The sequence below is a fragment of the Staurois parvus genome, unplaced genomic scaffold, assembly GCF_062004578.1.
Source record: "Staurois parvus isolate SC_StPar_1 unplaced genomic scaffold, SC_StPar_1.0 ptg001224l, whole genome shotgun sequence".
In the NCBI taxonomy this organism is placed as follows: Eukaryota; Metazoa; Chordata; class Amphibia; order Anura; family Ranidae; genus Staurois; species Staurois parvus.
Window position 1 is genome coordinate 193,406 of NW_028319020.1, and position 17,589 is coordinate 210,994.

The 17,589-nt window shown below is 48.2% G+C and overlaps 1 protein-coding gene across 1 annotated transcript in view; it reads right to left on the minus strand.

Annotated features, from left to right (window-relative positions):
* LOC149438025 (NACHT, LRR and PYD domains-containing protein 3-like) overlaps positions 1-17,589 on the minus strand; it is a 131,036-nt gene that overhangs the window by 96,761 nt on the left and 16,686 nt on the right. Inside the window, exon 4 of the mRNA XM_089660318.1 lies at positions 11,699-11,761. Coding sequence (XP_089516444.1) covers positions 11,699-11,761 — 63 coding nt within the window. The remainder of the gene's footprint in view (positions 1-11,698; positions 11,762-17,589) is intronic.

A 17,589-nucleotide genomic window follows, 5' to 3' on the forward strand; every position in this document is an offset into this window, starting at 1 on the left:
ATTATATTATATATATTATACTATATTATAATAATATATTTCTCCCTCATCTTCCCCCTTTCCTTTCTGAGAGTCCCAGCGACATTTGCCCAGTGTGTATGTGTCTCACAGAAGGGTCATAGGAGCTATAAAGCCCCCCAAGGGAGCCGGGGCCTCCCTGTCCAAAGAACCTTCAAATTGTAACACCTCGGAAGAGATAAGGCAAGCTTTCCCAGGAGTTGAAAGAGATTCCAACCTAATAAACCTAACTCAGCGTAGGTGACAGAATCAGATAACCATTGTTAAAATCCACTTTTCCCCTATGTCTCATATCATGGAATATGAGAGACTTACATAAAAACTGGGCGTATCGTCAGATTGGCCATGAGAAGGCGAACAATTTGATAGGTCAATCGCCTTGTCTCAAATACATAGGAAAGCAGAAAAATAGATCTTGTGAACCGTTCAGTATAGAATTACATATTTCATCTCTAATCAATCCTCAGACGTGTCTGCATAATAATCTACCCACGGGTGGAATGTCACTTGTGCATAGGAAAAGTTATGAGCCCAAATATGAACTACATGAGATTTTTGCTCTAGTTTAGGTCGACACCCAGACCTCCACGCCCTACATGGGGTATTGGTCCTTGACATCAGAGACACCCCCTGCTGGGGAACTACAAATTGGGCTGTCAGGCCTAAGAGAAGTGAGTTGAAGACGTCTCCCATTTTCACATCAATACCACCTGGGGAGACCCGTGCCCTTTTGCTCTGAAACTTGGATCTGCTAACCAAGGACTGGCAATAACCTTAACACTTTCACCTCTCTCTGATATCTCTTTGCTGCGTTGTTGGTCTCTGTATGTTTATATATATATATATATATCTTAGTTACCTCTTTTCTGTAAATATTTTTATTGCACCCGTTTGACATTTTAGTAATAAATCTTTCCTTCTGAAAGTGTTGAACTGTTTCTATAGCGCTTTATTGCAATTTATGAATTCCTGCCTCTAAAGAGAATGCTACTGTGTTTGTTTAACCGTCTGTATAACCGTGTTATGCAGACGATTACCTCAACCATTATAGTGTTATTGATGAGATTGCCGAGTTTCCTCTTTCTCTGCACAAAAAGGAGGTGGTGGCAGTGTGAAGGGTTAATTGCGTAATTAACTTGACCCAGTAACAATCGCTCAGGCTGCCGGTACATCGATTGTGGTCCAATTAGCTAGAAAATTGTTGTGCAGGGTGCAGCTAGGTATGGCATTGTTAGGCACGTGACATCACGGTTTTAGATTGGCTAGTCCTTTGGTCACGAGTTTGGTGAGAAGGTCTGGGGGTCTGACGCCGCAATCGTGACACAGAGCACTTGCAGCACTGGGGATTTGAGATCAGCATCTAGAAATCGATGGTGTACTGAGCTGCTATTGTTTCAGCACTGAGGTTTTGGAAACAAATTCCATTTGGTGAAGGAAGATTATTGATGATGAACTGAACATTACTTTAAGAACACATTTTTGATATAGAATATTTATGAGTTATGATTTAAACATTGTATTATGACAGAGTGGAATGTTATACATATGATTTAGCACACATAACACAGGCTGACTGAAAATATGTTTGCATCTCAGCAGTGTAACACATAATTTGTTTTTATTCCCACATGTAGCCAATCTCTTATAGTAACATACACTATATTGCCAAAAGTATTGAGCCGCCGGCCTTCCACACACATGACCTTTAATGGCTTCTGTGACATAAATGTAAGATTTGGGTTGCTGAGATGTGATGTGATCAGTAGAAATGTCATTGTAGATCTAGTTTAATTCCATGTTATTACAGATAAGTGTTCAGTATTCAGTCAGAGACATATGTTCACCAAAGAGCATCTGAAAGGACAGAGCAGCTTCTAGGCTGGAGGTGATACCTAGATGCCAATAAAACCTTGTCACCTTTGTAGCCAGAGTTTGCCACCTTCTTGAAATCTAAAAAGAACAGCTCTAGCCATTTTGGCTTCGGGAAACAGCAGGAGACCAGGAGTGGCTCCAATGTGTCTGGGAGCTATGACTTATATACCCAGATCAAAGGAAAATATTTCATCTCTCACGAAAGCTAAAATATTAGTTGCAGAGAGATGAAAATATTTTCTTCTGATTGGACACACTGTAGGCTACACCTGCATGTAAAACTGTATTTGTAGCCTATGTAGAATCCCAGAGAAATGCAGAAAATGGTTATATGGTGCCTGACTGTGACAGCTGAACAGTGATTGGTACTGTTGCAATTGGACTGATGCGCTGGTGTCGGAAATTCTATCACTGACTTGCTCCAGTCGCAGGATAACTCTTAGTATAAGTTTTATTTCTGTCTTTAGTCTCTTTTATTTTATAGTCAATAGCCCATTACACAATTTTTGTATTTTCTGTATTATTTATAACTTTTTATACTTTGTACATATTTTATGCACTGCCCACTTTCGGTATATTAAATCATAAAATTAATAAGTGACTTCTGGGTACTTAAGCTTTGGCTCATATCTCTGGAGAGATTATGGTATTACAGTGTCTTTATGTGCTCGGTCTAAGTTCATTGCCAATCTGTATGCAATTGCACTGTGTGTTGGCAGATTGCATGCAGATTGTAAAGTAGCAGATCTGCCAGACGGAGACCTGTGTGTATGTGGTGGCTCAGCAGACCAGTCTGCGGACAAACTGTTGGGTGGTGGCAAGCTACCGTTTGTGGTGTGTCTGGTGTGGGGGGGTGTGGACAGTGGAAGAGTGATTAACACTGAGGTTCTATCTTGTAGGATAGCTGGAGGAATCCTAGAAGGGTGTGCCAATTGCTAGACTGCTCCCCAACCCTTAGAGTGCACCAGATTGTATATAAGATTTGTATCTGCCTGTGTGTGGTCAGCCAGCTGGATTGGAGTGGAGTCTCCCTCTAGTGGTGACCAGAGGTAGTCCGGGCTGTGAAAGTGTATCACGGCCAGTCTTATATGTTCAAAGTCCCCCTCATTCCCTCTTTACCCCAAGTCATGGCCAGACGTGCACGCCTCGGTTAGCTAGTTGCTGTGGGTGTGTGCGTGCGGCTTGGATCCGTGACAGCCTCCCAAGCTGAGTCCGTAGGGTTAAATATTGAGTTGTCCCCACCCTTTGCAGCTATAACAGCTTCTACTCTTCTGGGAAGGCCGTCCACAAGGTTTAGGAGGGTGTCTATGGGGAGGTTGGACCATTCTTCCAGAAGCACATTTGTCAGGTCAGGCACTGATGTTGGGGGAGGAGGCCTGGCTCGCAGTCTCCGCTCAAATTTATCCCAAAGGTGTTCTGTGGGGTTGAGGGTTGAGGACTCTGTGCAGGCCAGTCAAGTTCCTCCACCCTAGACTGGCTCCTCCATGTCTTTATGGACTTTGCTTTGAGCACTGGTGTGCAGTCATGTTGGAACAGGAAAGGGCCATCCCCAAACTCTTCCCAAAAAGTTGGGAGCATGAAATTGTCCAAAATGTCTTGGTATGCTGACGTCTTAAGAGTTCCCTTCACTGGAACTAGGGGGCCAAGCCCAACCCCTGAAAAACCACCCCACACCATAATCCCCCCTCCACCAAACTTTACACTTGGCACAATGCAGCCAGGCAAGTACCATTCTCCTGGCAACCACCAAACCCAGACACATCCATTGGATTGCCAGACAGAGAAGTGTGATTGGTCACTCCAGAGAACATGTCTCCACTGCTCTAGAGTCCAGTGGTGGCGTGCTTTACACCACAGCATTCAACGCTTTGCATTGCACTTGGTGATGTAAGGCTTGGATTAAGCTGCTTGGCCATGGAAACCCATTCCATGAAGCTCTCTCCGCACTGTTCTTGTGCTCATCTGAAGGCCACACCAAGTTTGGAGGTCTTTAGTTATTGACTCTGCAGACAGTTGGCAACTTCTGTGCTCTTCAGCATGCGCTGACCTCGCCCTGTCATGTGACGTGGCCTACCACTTGGTGGCTGAGTTGAGGTTGTTCACAGTTGCTTCCACTTTGTTATAATCCCACTAACAGTTGAGCGTGGAATATTTAGTAGCCAGGAAATGTCACGGATGGACTTATTGCCTAGGTGGCCACCTATCACGGGACCACGCTTGGAGTCACTGAGCTCCTGAGAGCGACCCATTCTTTCACCAATGTTTGTAGAAGCCGTCTGCATGCCTAGGGGATGATTGTATACGCCTGTGTCCATGAAGGGGATTGGAACACCTGAATCACATGATTGGGAGGGGGTTGGAACACCTGAATCACATGATATGGAGGGGATTGGAACACTTGAATCACATGATTGGGAGGGCGGGGATAATACTTTGGGCAATATAGTGTATATAGAAAGGAACCAATCCAATCTTGCTGTACAAGGGAGGAGTGCACCTATTTCATGTGTCTCTTGGCATCATGTCATCCAGCTCTCTAGTGTGTCTCTGCATCCAGTCACCCTCCTCTCTCCTGTGTCTCTGCATCCAGTCACCCTCCTCTCTCCTGTGTCTCTGCAGTCTGTCACCCTCCTCTCTCCTGTGTCTCTGCAGTCTGTCACCCTCCTCTCTCCTGTGTCTCTGCAGTCTGTCACCCTCCTCTCTCCTGTGTCTCTGCAGTCTGTCACCCTCCTCTCTCCTGTGTCTCTGCAGTCTGTCACCCTCCTCTCTCCTGTGTCTCTGCAGTCTGTCACCCTCCTCTCTCCTGTGTCTCTGCAGTCTGTCACCCTCCTCTCTCCTGTGTCTCTGCAGTCTGTCACCCTCCTCTCTCCTGTGTCTCTGCAGTCTGTCACCCTCCTCTCTCCTGTGTCTCTGCAGTCTGTCACCCTCCTCTCTCCTGTGTCTCTGAAGTCTGTCACCCTCCTCTCTCCTGTGTCTCTGCAGTCTGTTTTTTTGCAGTCTGAGGGGATTGGAACACTTGAATCACATGATTGGGAGGGCGGAGATAATACTTTGGGCAATATAGTGTATATAGAAAGGAACCAATCCAATCTTGCTGTACAAGGGAGGAGTGCACCTATTTCATGTGTCTCTTGGCATCATGTCATCCAGCTCTCTAGTGTGTCTCTGCATCCAGTCACCCTCCTCTCTCCTGTGTCTCTGCATCCAGTCACCCTCCTCTCTCCTGTGTCTCTGCATCCAGTCACCCTCCTCTCTCCTGTGTCTCTGCAGTCTGTCACCCTCCTCTCTCTTGTGTCTCTGAAGTCTTTCACCCTCTCCTCTCCTGTGTCTCTGCAGTCTGTCTCCCTCCCCTCTCCTGTGTCTCTGCAGTCTGTCTCCCTCCCCTCTCCTGTGTCTCTGCAGTCTGTCACCCTCCTCTCTCCTGTGTCTCTGCAGTCTGTCACCCTCCTCTCTCCTGTGTCTCTGAAGTCTGTCACCCTCCTCTCTCCTGTGTCTCTGAAGTCTGTCACCCTCCTCTCTCCTGTGTCTCTGAAGTCTTTCACCCTCCTCTCTCCTGTGTCTCTGCAGTCTGTCACCCTCCTCTCTCCTGTGTCTCTGCAGTCTGTCTCCCTCCCCTCTCCTGTGTCTCTGCAGTCTGTCACCCTCCTCTCTCCTGTGTCTCTGCAGTCTTTCACCCTCTCCTCTCCTGTGTCTCTGCAGTCTGTCACCCTCCTCTCTCCTGTGTCTCTGCAGTCTGTCACCCTCCTCTCTCCTGTGTCTCTGCAGTCTTTCACCCTCCTCTCTCCTGTGTCTCTGCAGTCTGTCACCCTCCTCTCTCCTGTGTCTCTGCAGTCTGTCACCCTCCTCTCTCCTGTGTCTCTGCAGTCTTTCACCCTCCTCTCTCCTGTGTCTCTGCAGTCTGTCTCCCTCCCCTCTCCTGTGTCTCTGCAGTCTGTCACCCTCCTCTCTCCTGTGTCTCTGCAGTCTGTCACCCTCCTCTCTCCTGTGTCTCTGCAGTCTTTCACCCTCCTCTCTCCTGTGTCTCTGCAGTCTGTCACCCTCCTCTCTCCTGTGTCTCTGCAGTCTGTCACCCTCCTCTCTCCTGTGTCTCTGCAGTCTTTCACCCTCCTCTCTCCTGTGTCTCTGCAGTCTTTCACCCTCCTCTCTCCTGTGTCTCTGCAGTCTGTCACCCTCCTCTCTCCTGTGTCTCTGAAGTCTTTCACCCTCCTCTCTCCTGTGTCTCTGCAGTCTGTCACCCTCCTCTCTCCTGTGTCTCTGCAGTCTGTCACCCTCCTCTCTCCTGTGTCTCTGCAGTCTGTCTCCCTCCCCTCTCCTGTGTCTCTGCAGTCTGTCACCCTCCTCTCTCCTGTGTCTCTGCAGTCTGTCACCCTCCTCTCTCCTGTGTCTCTGAAGTCTTTCACCCTCCTCTCTCCTGTGTCTCTGAAGTCTGTCACCCTCCTCTCTCCTGTGTCTCTGCAGTCTGTCACCCTCCTCTCTCCTGTGTCTCTGCAGTCTGTCACCCTCCTCTCTCCTGTGTCTCTGCAGTCTTTCACCCTCCTCTCTCCTGTGTCTCTGCAGTCTTTCACCCTCCTCTCTCCTGTGTCTCTGAAGTCTGTCACCCTCCCCTCTCCTGTGTCTCTGAAGTCTGTCACCCTCCTCTCTCCTGTGTCTCTGCAGTCTGTCACCCTCCTCTCTCCTGTGTCTCTGAAGTCTGTCACCCTCCTCTCTCCTGTGTCTCTGAAGTCTGTCACCTTCCTCTCTCCTGTGTCTCTGCAGTCTGTCACCCTCCTCTCTCCTGTGTCTCTGCAGTCTGTCACCCTCCTCTCTCCTGTGTCTCTGCAGTCTGTCACCCTCCTCTCTCCTGTGTCTCTGAAGTCTGTCACCTTCCTCTCTCCTGTGTCTCTGCAGTCTGTCACCCTCCTCTCTCCTGTGTCTCTGCAGTCTTTCACCCTCCTCTCTCCTGTGTCTCTGAAGTCTGTCACCCTCCCCTCTCCTGTGTCTCTGCAGTCTGTCACCTTCCTCTCTCCTGTGTCTCTGAAGTCTGTCACCTTCCTCTCTCCTGTGTCTCTGCAGTCTTTCTCCCTCCTCTCTCCTGTGTCTCTGCAGTCTGTCACCCTCCTCTCTCCTGTGTCTCTGCAGTCTGTCACCTTCCTCTCTCCTGTGTCTCTACAGTCTGTCACCCTCCTCTCTCCTGTGTCTCTGCAGTCTGTCACCCTCCCCTCTCCTGTGTCTCTGCAGTCTGTCTCCCTCCTCTCTCCTGTGTCTCTGCAGTCTGTCACCCTCCTCTCTCCTGTGTCTCTGAAGTCTTTCACCCTCCTCTCTCCTGTGTCTCTGCAGTCTGTCACCCTCCCCTCTCCTGTGTCTCTGCAGTCTGTCACCCTCCTCTCTCCTGTGTCTCTGCAGTCTGTCACCCTCCTCTCTCCTGTGTCTCTGCAGTCTGTCACCCTCCTCTCTCCTGTGTCTCTGCAGTCTGTCTCCCTCCCCTCTCCTGTGTCTCTGCAGTCTGTCACCCTCCTCTCTCCTGTGTCTCTGCAGTCTGTCTCCCTCCCCTCTCCTGTGTCTCTGCAGTCTGTCACCCTTCTCTCTCCTGTGTCTCTGAAGTCTTTCACCCTCCTCTCTCCTGTGTCTCTGCAGTCTTTCACCCTCCTCTCTCCTGTGTCTCTGCAGTCTGTCACCCTCCTCTCTCCTGTGTCTCTGCAGTCTGTCACCCTCCTCTCTCCTGTGTCTCTGAAGTCTTTCTCCCTCCTCTCTCCTGTGTCTCTGCAGTCTGTCACCCTCCTCTCTCCTGTGTCTCTGCAGTCTGTCACCCTCCTCTCTCCTGTGTCTCTGCAGTCTGTCACCCTCCTCTCTCCTGTGTCTCTGCAGTCTGTCTCCCTCCCCTCTCCTGTGTCTCTGCAGTCTGTCACCCTTCTCTCTCCTGTGTCTCTGCAGTCTGTCACCCTCCTCTCTCCTGTGTCTCTGCAGTCTTTCACCCTCCTCTCTCCTGTGTCTCTGCAGTCTGTCTCCCTCCTCTCTCCTGTGTTTCTGCAGTCTGTCACCCTCCTCTCTCCTGTGTTTCTGCAGTCTGTCACCCTCCTCTCTCCTGTGTCTCTGCAGTCTGTCTCCCTCCTCTCTCCTGTGTCTCTGCAGTCTGTCACCCTCCTCTCTCCTGTGTCTCTGCAGTCTGTCACCCTCCTCTCTCCTGTGTTTCTGCAGTCTGTCACCCTCCTCTCTCCTGTGTTTCTGAAGTCTTTCTCCCTCCTCTCTCCTGTGTCTCTGCAGTCTGTCACCCTCCTCTCTCCTGTGTTTCTGCAGTCTGTCACCCTCCTCTCTCCTGTGTCTCTGAAGTCTTTCTCCCTCCTCTCTCCTGTGTCTCTGCAGTCTGTCACCCTCCTCTCTCCTGTGTCTCTGCAGTCTGTCACCCTCCTCTCTCCTGTGTTTCTGCAGTCTGTCACCCTCCTCTCTCCTGTGTCTCTGCAGTCTGTCTCCCTCCTCTCTCCTGTGTCTCTGCAGTCTGTCACCCTCCTCTCTCCTGTGTCTCTGCAGTCTGTCACCCTCCTCTCTCCTGTGTTTCTGCAGTCTGTCACCCTCCTCTCTCCTGTGTTTCTGAAGTCTTTCTCCCTCCTCTCTCCTGTGTCTCTGCAGTCTGTCACCCTCCTCTCTCCTGTGTTTCTGCAGTCTGTCACCCTCCTCTCTCCTGTGTCTCTGAAGTCTTTCTCCCTCCTCTCTCCTGTGTCTCTGCAGTCTGTCACCCTCCTCTCTCCTGTGTCTCTGCAGTCTTTCACCCTCCTCTCTCCTGTGTCTCTGCAGTCTGTCACCCTCCTCTCTCCTGTGTCTCTGAAGTCTTTCACCCTCCTCTCTCCTGTGTCTCTGAAGTCTTTCACCCTCCTCTCTCCTGTGTCTCTGCAGTCTGTCACCCTCCTCTCTCCTGTGTCTCTGCAGTCTGTCACCCTCCTCTCTCCTGTGTCTCTGCAGTCTGTCACCCTCCTCTCTCCTGTGTTTCTGCAGTCTGTCACCCTCCTCTCTCCTGTGTCTCTGAAGTCTTTCTCCCTCCTCTCTCCTGTGTCTCTGCAGTCTTTCACCCTCCTCTCTCCTGTGTCTCTGCAGTCTGTCACCCTCCTCTCTCCTGTGTCTCTGCAGTCTGTCACCCTCCTCTCTCCTGTGTCTCTGCAGTCTGTCACCCTCCTCTCTCCTGTGTCTCTGAAGTCTTTCACCCTCCTCTCTCCTGTGTCTCTGCAGTCTGTCACCCTCCTCTCTCCTGTGTCTCTGCAGTCTGTCACCCTCCTCTCTCCTGTGTTTCTGAAGTCTTTCTCCCTCCTCTCTCCTGTGTCTCTGCAGTCTGTCACCCTCCTCTCTCCTGTGTTTCTGCAGTCTGTCACCCTCCTCTCTCCTGTGTTTCTGAAGTCTTTCTCCCTCCTCTCTCCTGTGTCTCTGCAGTCTGTCACCCTCCTCTCTCCTGTGTCTCTGCAGTCTTTCACCCTCCTCTCTCCTGTGTCTCTGAAGTCTGTCACCCTCCCCTCTCCTGTGTCTCTGCAGTCTGTCACCCTCCTCTCTCCTGTGTCTCTGCAGTCTGTCACCCTCCTCTCTCCTGTGTCTCTGCAGTCTGTCACCCTCCTCTCTCCTGTGTTTCTGCAGTCTGTCACCCTCCTCTCTCCTGTGTCTCTGAAGTCTTTCTCCCTCCTCTCTCCTGTGTCTCTGCAGTCTGTCACCCTCCTCTCTCCTGTGTCTCTGCAGTCTTTCACCCTCCTCTCTCCTGTGTCTCTGCAGTCTGTCACCCTCCTCTCTCCTGTGTCTCTGAAGTCTTTCACCCTCCTCTCTCCTGTGTCTCTGAAGTCTTTCACCCTCCTCTCTCCTGTGTCTCTGCAGTCTGTCACCCTCCTCTCTCCTGTGTCTCTGCAGTCTGTCACCCTCCTCTCTCCTGTGTCTCTGCAGTCTGTCACCCTCCTCTCTCCTGTGTTTCTGCAGTCTGTCACCCTCCTCTCTCCTGTGTCTCTGAAGTCTTTCTCCCTCCTCTCTCCTGTGTCTCTGCAGTCTTTCACCCTCCTCTCTCCTGTGTCTCTGCAGTCTGTCACCCTCCTCTCTCCTGTGTCTCTGCAGTCTGTCACCCTCCTCTCTCCTGTGTCTCTGCAGTCTGTCACCCTCCTCTCTCCTGTGTCTCTGAAGTCTTTCACCCTCCTCTCTCCTGTGTCTCTGCAGTCTGTCACCCTCCTCTCTCCTGTGTCTCTGCAGTCTGTCACCCTCCTCTCTCCTGTGTTTCTGAAGTCTTTCTCCCTCCTCTCTCCTGTGTCTCTGCAGTCTGTCACCCTCCTCTCTCCTGTGTTTCTGCAGTCTGTCACCCTCCTCTCTCCTGTGTTTCTGAAGTCTTTCTCCCTCCTCTCTCCTGTGTCTCTGCAGTCTGTCACCCTCCTCTCTCCTGTGTCTCTGCAGTCTTTCACCCTCCTCTCTCCTGTGTCTCTGAAGTCTGTCACCCTCCCCTCTCCTGTGTCTCTGCAGTCTGTCACCCTCCTCTCTCCTGTGTCTCTGAAGTCTGTCACCCTCCTCTCTCCTGTGTCTCTGCAGTCTGTCTCCCTCCTCTCTCCTGTGTCTCTGAAGTCTTTCACCCTCCTCTCTCCTGTGTCTCTGAAGTCTTTCACCCTCCTCTCTCCTGTGTCTCTGGTCTTTCACCCTCCTCTCTCCTGTGTTTCTGCAGTCTGTCACCCTCCTCTCTCCTGTGTCTCTGCAGTCTGTCACCCTCCTCTCTCCTGTGTTTCTGCAGTCTGTCACCCTCCTCTCTCCTGTGTCTCTGCAGTCTGTCACCCTCCTCTCTCCTGTGTCTCTGAAGTCTTTCACCCTCCTCTCTCCTGTGTCTCTGAAGTCTTTCACCCTCCTCTCTCCTGTGTCTCTGCAGTCTTTCACCCTCCTCTCTCCTGTGTCTCTGAAGTCTTTCACCCTCCTCTCTCCTGTGTCTCTGAAGTCTTTCACCCTCCTCTCTCCTGTGTCTCTGAAGTCTGTCACCCTCCTCTCTCCTGTGTCTCTGCAGTCTTTCACCCTCCTCTCTCCTGTGTCTCTGCAGTCTGTCACCCTCCTCTCTCCTGTGTCTCTGCAGTCTGTCACCCTCCTCTCTCCTGTGTCTCTGAAGTCTTTCACCCTCCTCTCTCCTGTGTCTCTGCAGTCTGTCACCCTCCTCTCTCCTGTGTCTCTGCAGTCTGTCACCCTCCTCTCTCCTGTGTCTCTGAAGTCTTTCACCCTCCTCTCTCCTGTGTCTCTGAAGTCTTTCACCCTCCTCTCTCCTGTGTCTCTGAAGTCTTTCACCCTCCTCTCTCCTGTGTCTCTGCAGTCTGTCACCCTCCTCTCTCCTGTGTCTCTGAAGTCTGTCACCCTCCTCTCTCCTGTGTCTCTGCAGTCTGTCACCCTCCTCTCTCCTGTGTCTCTGCAGTCTTTCACCCTCCTCTCTCCTGTGTTTCTGCAGTCTGTCACCCTCCTCTCTCCTGTGTTTCTGAAGTCTTTCTCCCTCCTCTCTCCTGTGTCTCTGAAGTCTGTCACCCTCCCCTCTCCTGTGTCTCTGCAGTCTGTCACCCTCCTCTCTCCTGTGTCTCTGCAGTCTGTCACCCTCCCCTCTCCTGTGTCTCTGCAGTCTGTCACCCTCCTCTCTTGTTTTTCTGAAGTCTTTTTCCCTCACCTCTCCTGTGTCTTTATTCCAGTGAATAACAACATCAGATCTGTGTGGGATGTAGAGGATTGGTAATGGCCATTTCTGATTTTTTGTCAGTTGTATAACAGGGAAGTATAATCACAAAATCATGATCAAGACAAAAAATTACATGTGTATTGGAAGTATGAGTACATGTATGTACAATATGCAAACTCTTACCTCCTACGTGATTTACATTGGACTTTTTCACCTTGTCTGGCAGTCGTCGGTCTTCATTCCTTCCTGTTTTATGTTTTAAAAGAAAATAAAAAATATAAATATTTCTGTATTTGCTAAATACTCTTTTTTGGTATTTCATAAAAACTTATAGAAATATATTTATTTGGTGAGGTTTGCTCAGATTGAAAAGTCCTTCCAATTCATATGTAAAAGTTGAATAATTGCTCCAATAGTTATCTCCTTCCCCCCAAGCTTCTTGCTGATGTCTTGTAGCCCAGTCCAGCCTTGTGCAGGTCTACAATCTTGTCCTTGACATCCTTTGACAGCTCTTTGGTCTTGTCCATATTGGTGAGGTTTGGATGGAAAAAAGATTCTGTGGTCAGGTGTCTCTTATACATATAACGAGTTTTTATTAGCAGCTCCTTCTTAAATTGACAGGACTAATCTGTGTACCACATGAGCACATAGACAGTCTGTGGGAGCCAGAATTATTGTTGGTTGGTAGGGGATCAAATACTTATTTTAGATCTGCAACTGAATTGCATACATATTTGTATAGTTAATAAGCAGATATTAGATTAAAGAAGGCATCAACCAGTATGGCCATCATATTATTTATTATATAAACTAGCATCTCTGTATACAAACAAATATACACAGGATTACACTTCCAAGAGAATAGATAATCTGCTGGTTTATTGGTCATGTAAAGTAGTAAATGCCTCTTATTGATGTTACACATCACAGTTCCTTTCTACTGATATCCCATCTTTGTCCTTCAGCATCAGAAATCTCTTGACTTCCCTATGTCCTTCCTATGAGATGCCAGTGCTTCCCACAGATTTCTGGTTTCTCCTGAGCCTCACCAGCATCTTGTACTGCATGATGAAAGTTACCCTTCACAAATTATATGAGGCAGCATAGATCTATTACAATATGTTTTCCTGTTGGAAGAGTTCTGAAACATATCTCACAATAAGACAGCCTTCTAAATAGACTGCCTATAACCTATTCCATTGATCGTCTGCTTTATATCTTAGTGTACTTGCCCTTTCTACCAACTCTGATAAATGGGAATTCAGACAGAATTTGGATTTCAGCCCATATACAGTGGGGTAAATAATTATTTGATCCCCTGCAGATTGTGTACGTTTGCCCACTTACAAAGAAATTAAGGGTCTATAATTTTTTATCACAAGTGTATTTTAAATGATAGAGACAGAATATCAACCAAAAATAAAGAAAAAACACATGATACAAATGTTATAAATTGAGTTGCAGTTCAGTGAGTAAAATAAGTATTTGATCCCCTACCAACCAAGAATGATTCTGGCTCCCACAGACTGGCTATGTGCTCATGTGGTACACAGATCAGTCCTGTCAATGTAACCAGTTGCCGCCCGGCCTATAACCAGATGGCGGGTTGGCCAACACCTCGTCCCTCTGGATGGACGCCATATGGTGTCCTTTTCGGAAAGCGCGTTGCACATGCCTGCAGGGCCGTGCTGCGACACAAACTGTCGCCGGCAATGTACCTCGGACACAGTCGATGACAGATCTGTGTACCGGCCCCATTGCCAGTACCTTGTGACCTGATGTGACCAATCACAGCAGGTCACATGACAGTTGTATACAATGGATGGCTTCCTTTCATGCCATCCTTTGTATACAAGTGTGTCTAGCTGTGAATGGTCACAGTGATCACATGCACAAGCTGGGCCAATCACAGCCCATCTGTGTCATGTGATTAGCTGTGGCCAAATCACAGCTAAGCACAAAAAAAACCTGAATGAATCGATTTCATTCAGGTAATTGCTTGCTTATAGCAAAGTAATTCTTTGCTATGAGCAAATTGTGTGAAAAAAAAATACTGATCACTTCCCCAAAGTAGTACAATGTTACTATGGTAACATTATACTGCTTTGGTCATAGTGAAATATGAAAAAAAAAATCTTAAAGAGAAAAAAAGTAATAAAAATGTAAAAATAATAAAAAAAAAAAAAAATTTTTTTTTTTTGTACTGTCACCAGTCAGTATCCCTGATCACCACCATGCCAGTTATATGATGACGCTGTACTGCTCTGGTGACAGTATGTAAAAAAAAATAGTGAAAATCATTTTTTATTTCTTCATTTTCCAAAAAATGATGACAAAAAAATTACAACTTCAAAAAACTCTTATACCTCTTATGAAATACGTCGGACTGTCTACTTTGCAAAAAAAGGTCATTTGGGGGATATCTGTACTGTCCTGACATTTGCGGGATATCTGTACTGTCCTGACATTTGAGGGATATCTGTACTGTCCTGACATTTGCAGGATATCTGTACTGTCCTGACATTTGGGGGATAGCTGTACTGTCCTGACATTTGCGGGATATCTGTACTGTCCTGACATTTGCGGGATATCTGTACTGTCCTGACATTTGGGGGATATCTGTACTGTCCTGACATTTGCGGGATATCTGTACTGTCCTGACATTTGGGGGATATCTGTACTGTCCTGACATTTGAGGGATATCTGTACTGTCCTGACATTTGGGGGATATCTGTACTGTCCTGACATTTGGGGGATATCTGTACTGTCCTGACATTTGCGGGATATCTGTACTGTCCTGACATTTGCGGGATATCTGTACTGTCCTGACATTTGGGGGATATCTGTACTGTCCTGACATTTGGGGGATATCTGTACTGTCCTGACATTTGGGGGATATCTACACCGTTCTGACATTTGGGGGATATCTATACCGTTCTGACATTTGGGGGGGATATCTGTACCATCCTGACATTTGGGGGATATCTGTCCTGTCCTGACATTTGGGGGATATCTGTACCGTTCTGACATTTGGGGGATATCTGTACTGTCCTGACATTTGCGGGATATCTGTACTGTCCTGACATTAGGGGGATATCTGTACTGTCCTGACATTTGGGGGATATCTGTACTGTCCTGACATTTGGGGGATATCTGTACTGTCCTGACATTTGGGGGGTATCTGTACTGTTCTGACATTTGCAGGATATCTGTACTGTCCTGACATTTGGGGGGTATCTGTACTGTCCTGACATTTGGGGGATATCTGTACTGTCCTGACATTTGCGGGATATCTGTACTGTCCTGACATTTGCAGGATATCTGTACTGTCCTGACATTTGGGGGATAGCTGTACTGTCCTGACATTTGCGGGATATCTGTACTGTCCTGACATTTGGGGGATATCTGTACTGTTCTGACATTTGTGGGATATCTGTACTGTCCTGACATTTGGGGGGTATCTGTACTGTCCTGACATTTGGGGGATATCTGTACTGTCCTGACATTTGCGGGATATCTGTACTGTCCTGACATTTGCGGGATATCTGTACTGTCCTGACATTTGGGGGATATCTGTACTGTCCTGACATTTGGGGGATATCTGTACTGTCCTGACATTTGGGGGATATCTACACCGTTCTGACATTTGGGGGATATCTATACCGTTCTGACATTTGGGGGGGATATCTGTACCATCCTGACATTTGCGGGATATCTGTACTGTCCTGACATTTGGGGGATATCTGTACTGTCCTGACATTTGGGGGATATCTGTACTGTCCTGACATTTGGGGGATAGCTGTACTGTCCTGACATTTGCGGGATATCTGTACTGTCCTGACATTTGCGGGATATCTGTACTGTCCTGACATTTGCAGGATATCTGTACTGTCCTGACATTTGGGGGATAGCTGTACTGTCCTGACATTTGCGGGATATCTGTACTGTCCTGACATTTGCGGGATATCTGTACTGTCCTGACATTTGGGGGATATCTGTACTGTCCTGACATTTGCGGGATATCTGTACTGTCCTGACATTTGGGGGATATCTGTACTGTCCTGACATTTGGGGGATATCTGTACTGTCCTGACATTTGGGGGATATCTACACCGTTCTGACATTTGGGGGATATCTATACCGTTCTGACATTTGGGGGGGATATCTGTACCATCCTGACATTTGCGGGATATCTGTACTGTCCTGACATTTGGGGGATATCTGTACTGTCCTGACATTTGCGGGATATCTGTACTGTCCTGACATTTGAGGGATATCTGTACTGTCCTGACATTTGGGGGATATCTGTACTGTCCTGACATTTGGGGGATATCTGTACTGTCCTGACATTTGCGGGATATCTGTACTGTCCTGACATTTGCGGGATATCTGTACTGTCCTGACATTTGAGGGATATCTGTACTGTCCTGACATTTGCGGGATATCTGTACTGTCCTGACATTTGGGGGGTATCTGTACTGTCCTGACATTTGCAGGATATCTGTACTGTCCTGACATTTGGGGGATATCTGTACTGTCCTGACATTTGCGGGATATCTGTACTGTCCTGACATTTGCAGGATATCTGTACTGTCCTGACATTTGGGGGATAGCTGTACTGTCCTGACATTTGCGGGATATCTGTACTGTCCTGACATTTGGGGGGTATCTGTACTGTCCTGACATTTGCAGGATATCTGTACTGTCCTGACATTTGGGGGATAGCTGTACTGTCCTGACATTTGCGGGATATCTGTACTGTCCTGACATTTGCGGGATATCTGTACTGTCCTGACATTTGGGGGATATCTGTACTGTCCTGACATTTGCGGGATATCTGTACTGTCCTGACATTTGGGGGATATCTGTACTGTTCTGACATTTGTGGGATATCTGTACTGTCCTGACATTTGGGGGGTATCTGTACTGTCCTGACATTTGGGGGATATCTGTACTGTCCTGACATTTGCGGGATATCTGTACTGTCCTGACATTTGCGGGATATCTGTACTGTCCTGACATTTGGGGGATATCTGTACTGTCCTGACATTTGGGGGATATCTGTACTGTCCTGACATTTGGGGGATATCTACACCGTTCTGACATTTGGGGGATATCTATACCGTTCTGACATTTGGGGGGGATATCTGTACCATCCTGACATTTGGGGGATATCTGTCCTGTCCTGACATTTGGGGGATATCTGTACCGTTCTGACATTTGGGGGATATCTGTACTGTCCTGACATTTGCGGGATATCTGTACTGTCCTGACATTAGGGGGATATCTGTACTGTCCTGACATTTGGGGGATATCTGTACTGTCCTGACATTTGGGGGATATCTGTACTGTCCTGACATTTGGGGGATATCTGTACTGTCCTGACATTTGCAGGATATCTGTACTGTCCTGACATTTGAGGGATATCTGTACTGTCCTGACATTTGCGGGATATCTGTACTGTCCTGACATTTGGGGGGTATCTGTACTGTCCTGACATTTGGGGGATATCTGTACTGTCCTGACATTTGGGGGATATCTTTACTGTTCTGACATTTGCGGGATATCTGTACTGTCCTGACATTTGGGGGGTATCTGTACTGTCCTGACATTTGGGGGATATCTGTACTGTCCTGACATTTGCAGGATATCTGTACTGTCCTGACATTTGGGGGATAGCTGTACTGTCCTGACATTTGCGGGATATCTGTACTGTCCTGACATTTGCGGGATATCTGTACTGTCCTGACATTTGGGGGATATCTGTACTGTCCTGACATTTGGGGGGTATCTGTACTGTTCTGACATTTGCGGGATATCTGTACTGTCCTGACATTTGGGGGGTATCTGTACTGTCCTGACATTTGGGGGATATCTGTACTGTCCTGACATTTGCGGGATATCTGTACTGTCCTGACATTTGCAGAATATCTGTACTGTCCTGACATTTGGGGGATATCTGTACTGTTCTGACATTTGTGGGATATCTGTACTGTCCTGACATTTGGGGGGTATCTGTACTGTCCTGACATTTGGGGGATATCTGTACTGTCCTGACATTTGGGGGATATCTG